Source organism: Austrofundulus limnaeus, unplaced genomic scaffold, assembly GCF_001266775.1.
Source record: "Austrofundulus limnaeus strain Quisiro unplaced genomic scaffold, Austrofundulus_limnaeus-1.0 Scaffold418, whole genome shotgun sequence".
Taxonomy (NCBI): domain Eukaryota; kingdom Metazoa; phylum Chordata; class Actinopteri; order Cyprinodontiformes; family Rivulidae; genus Austrofundulus; species Austrofundulus limnaeus.
The window spans coordinates 184,250-187,064 of record NW_013952820.1 but is presented as its reverse complement, the minus strand read 5'-3'; the positions used below and the strand labels follow the sequence as shown (position 1 = coordinate 187,064).

Here is a 2,815-nt window from a genome sequence, read left to right as displayed (position 1 = left end):
AAAAGCAGATTACTTCCTACTCGCGAGCACCCCCCTCTGGTGGGGAAACTTTTTTTCAGGGATACAAACTTTTTCAGAACACCGGTAGACGGCAGCCATTACAGACGAACATGTGTTTGTTGTTGTTCCAGCAGCGGCTCGGTCACACGCTAATGTCATTAGTTTGTTATCATTACTGAGCTGCAGGACTGCTTCCCCCCTTTTTTTCACATCATATCTCCTGCCTGGATCTGTTATTATCTCGCTCTGAAGCACGAAGGAGTGTCACACACAGGTGACCTCGTTTCAACTGTTTTTACAACGCGGTGTCATTTCCAGACTCAGTAATCTTGTGAATGAAGCCGATATTTCAGTTAAAATACATAAGTAAAAATATTTATCCGAGTACAGTACTACCCCCCAACTTTATGGATGATTTTATGGATTTAATTTTACGTATTATACTTGAATAAATACGGTAAGCGTTAGGTGAGATTTTGAGACATTTCTTCTTTCTGCTTTTTAATTCTGTGCTTTTTCTGCTCTTTCTGTTACCTATGGCAGTAAATAGTCAAATAATTGGCAAATAATGATGTGCATTACTGACAGGTCATCTATTTCAACTAATAAATGCTGTAAAATAAATGACACCTCTGGTTATATTTGCCCTGGTTTAAGCTTTGTTAAAGTTGGATGACATTTACAGTTTTAATGTAAAACATAAAAAATGTATAAACTTCACATTTTAAATGAAATTCTTGTTTTTCCACTTGACTCTAACTTTGGTCCAATATAACACAATACAAACAAGCCTTAAGTCCACCTAAAAAAGTGGCTTTATTCTTCATAGATCATTTTTCCAAAAGTGGGAAAAATTGATTCCATCCTGACCAGAACTCATTAAAATCCTGAGTGGTTCTGTTTTTACACAACCCTTTCTTTCTTGAAAGTTAATAAACAATGACTCAAATATTTTTCTTTAATTATAAAATTAACACAATGATTATGGTTAAAACAGCTTATTAATGTAAAAAAAGTTTAATCAATATTAGTTTTTATAAAAATTAGCCAAAGGAGTCAAATGTTGGTTCAAATAAGAACATCATCTGAAAGTGTGGAAAGCCATAATGGTCAGTAGTTTCTATTTCTTTCTTTTTTTCTTTCTTTTTTCTTTTTTTTAGTTTTCTTGTGTTTTGTAAATAAATACATATGAAAGACAAATCAATAAATTGTTATCACATAGAAGTTATTTCATGACTTCCTTCCACAACAGATGCAGAAGATGAGCTCAGTTTAATTTAAATTTAAATATCCTTACAGGTGGAAATACATTACTTGCTTTTATGAAATTACGTTGTGACTCAGTATTGATGCTCCTAAAAAAATCCTGCACCATGTTAAAGCCACTCAAACATAACTAAGGCACATGTTAAGATAGATTAAACAAAACTATTTTTCTAAACAGAAACAAACTGAGTTTTGATTTGTTAACCTGTATTTTCATGCAGAAAATATTTGTTTTACTGTAAAATTAAGTCCTGCCAAAAAAAAAAACAAAAAACAAAAAAACATTCAAATTAAAGAAACATTTTTAATCTAAGCACTGAATAATTTTTAGTAAATCTTACATTTGTTGAAAAATTTCAGACTATATGTAAGACAGATTTAATGGGAAACTGGACCAGATTGTTGAACAGGTCGACATCACCATATTTCTGATTCTCGCTGAGTTCCTTGCTGTTTTTGACCCTGTTATTTTGCAGTACTAAAGTGTGTGTAGAAATTGTAAACCAGTCTCTGACCCTGCAGTCAGTCTGTGTGTGTGTGTTTGTGTGTGTGTGTCAGTGTGTTTTGAGCACACTCCGTGGCACCCATCCCTCGGCAGCAGGCGATTCTCTGTTGGCTGGCCGATAAACCAGACTCTGACCCTGCTGATTGGATGACAGAATCTGGACTTTCTCCCCTCGAAACACTGAGATCTCATCTTCCCGGACCGCCACAAAGTCCTGCAGCACCAGAACCAGCTCCTGGGGGGGTCAGACACGTGTTTTAAGCAAAGTTTGAATGGAAAGGATATCATGTCTACCATACCATACCACTTTTATTTATAAAGCACTTTAAACAGCACAAGGCCAACCAAAGTGCTGTACAGTACACAGACACAACAGGACATAGTCTGAGTAAAAGGATGGAGAGAGCTCAAACCTGGTCGTCCTGATCACTGTCAGGAAGAGGCTGAGCTGCGTGACCATTGGGGGTGGGCGGAGCTGATGGTGGGCGCCCTGATGACAGCGGTCGGGTCACAGAGATCCCACCTTCTTTCCTCTGGTACTCAATGGGCGACTGGAGAGCTGGGATGATGAACAAAAGTTTATTTTAGACTAAATCTGGACAAAAGTGTCAATTAAGAAGCGTATTTCAGAACTAAACACAATTTGATCAGGAGAATTTCTAAATCATCATCATCCAATATAATAATAATAATAATAATAATAATAATTCTTTAGAGGTTTAACTTTGATTTAGGGCTGCAAATAATGATTATTTTTAACAACTGATTAATCTGTCGATTATTTTTTCGATTAAAATGGCCAAATCATTAAAATGCTTAGTTACATAAATATGAGTATACAGTTTATAAATTAATTTTATTCCTGTATAAATTGAGGATGCAAGTTATTGATTAATTAATTAATCTGAAGTTGATTTATCTAATAGATTGACTAACAATTAATTGATAAGCAGTCATTTTCTTAAAAACTGGAGTTCTCTCTTGAATCAAGAGCGTCTTTTCATAACATGAAGGGTTTTGTTTAAAATCTCCTGAATTAAAAAA

General features: G+C 34.9%; 1 protein-coding gene across 1 annotated transcript in view; it reads right to left on the bottom strand.

Annotated features, from left to right (window-relative positions):
* Positions 1 to 1,556: 1,556 nt before the first annotated feature.
* The window catches only part of LOC106529019 (kalirin), a 61,454-nt gene continuing 60,195 nt past the window's right edge, over positions 1,557 to 2,815 (bottom strand). The window contains exons 54-55 of the mRNA XM_014024323.1: positions 2,185 to 2,330; positions 1,557 to 2,006 (exon numbers count right to left, since the gene is read on the bottom strand). Coding sequence (XP_013879777.1) covers positions 1,821 to 2,006; positions 2,185 to 2,330 — 332 coding nt within the window. The 3' untranslated portion in view covers positions 1,557 to 1,820. The remainder of the gene's footprint in view (positions 2,007 to 2,184; positions 2,331 to 2,815) is intronic.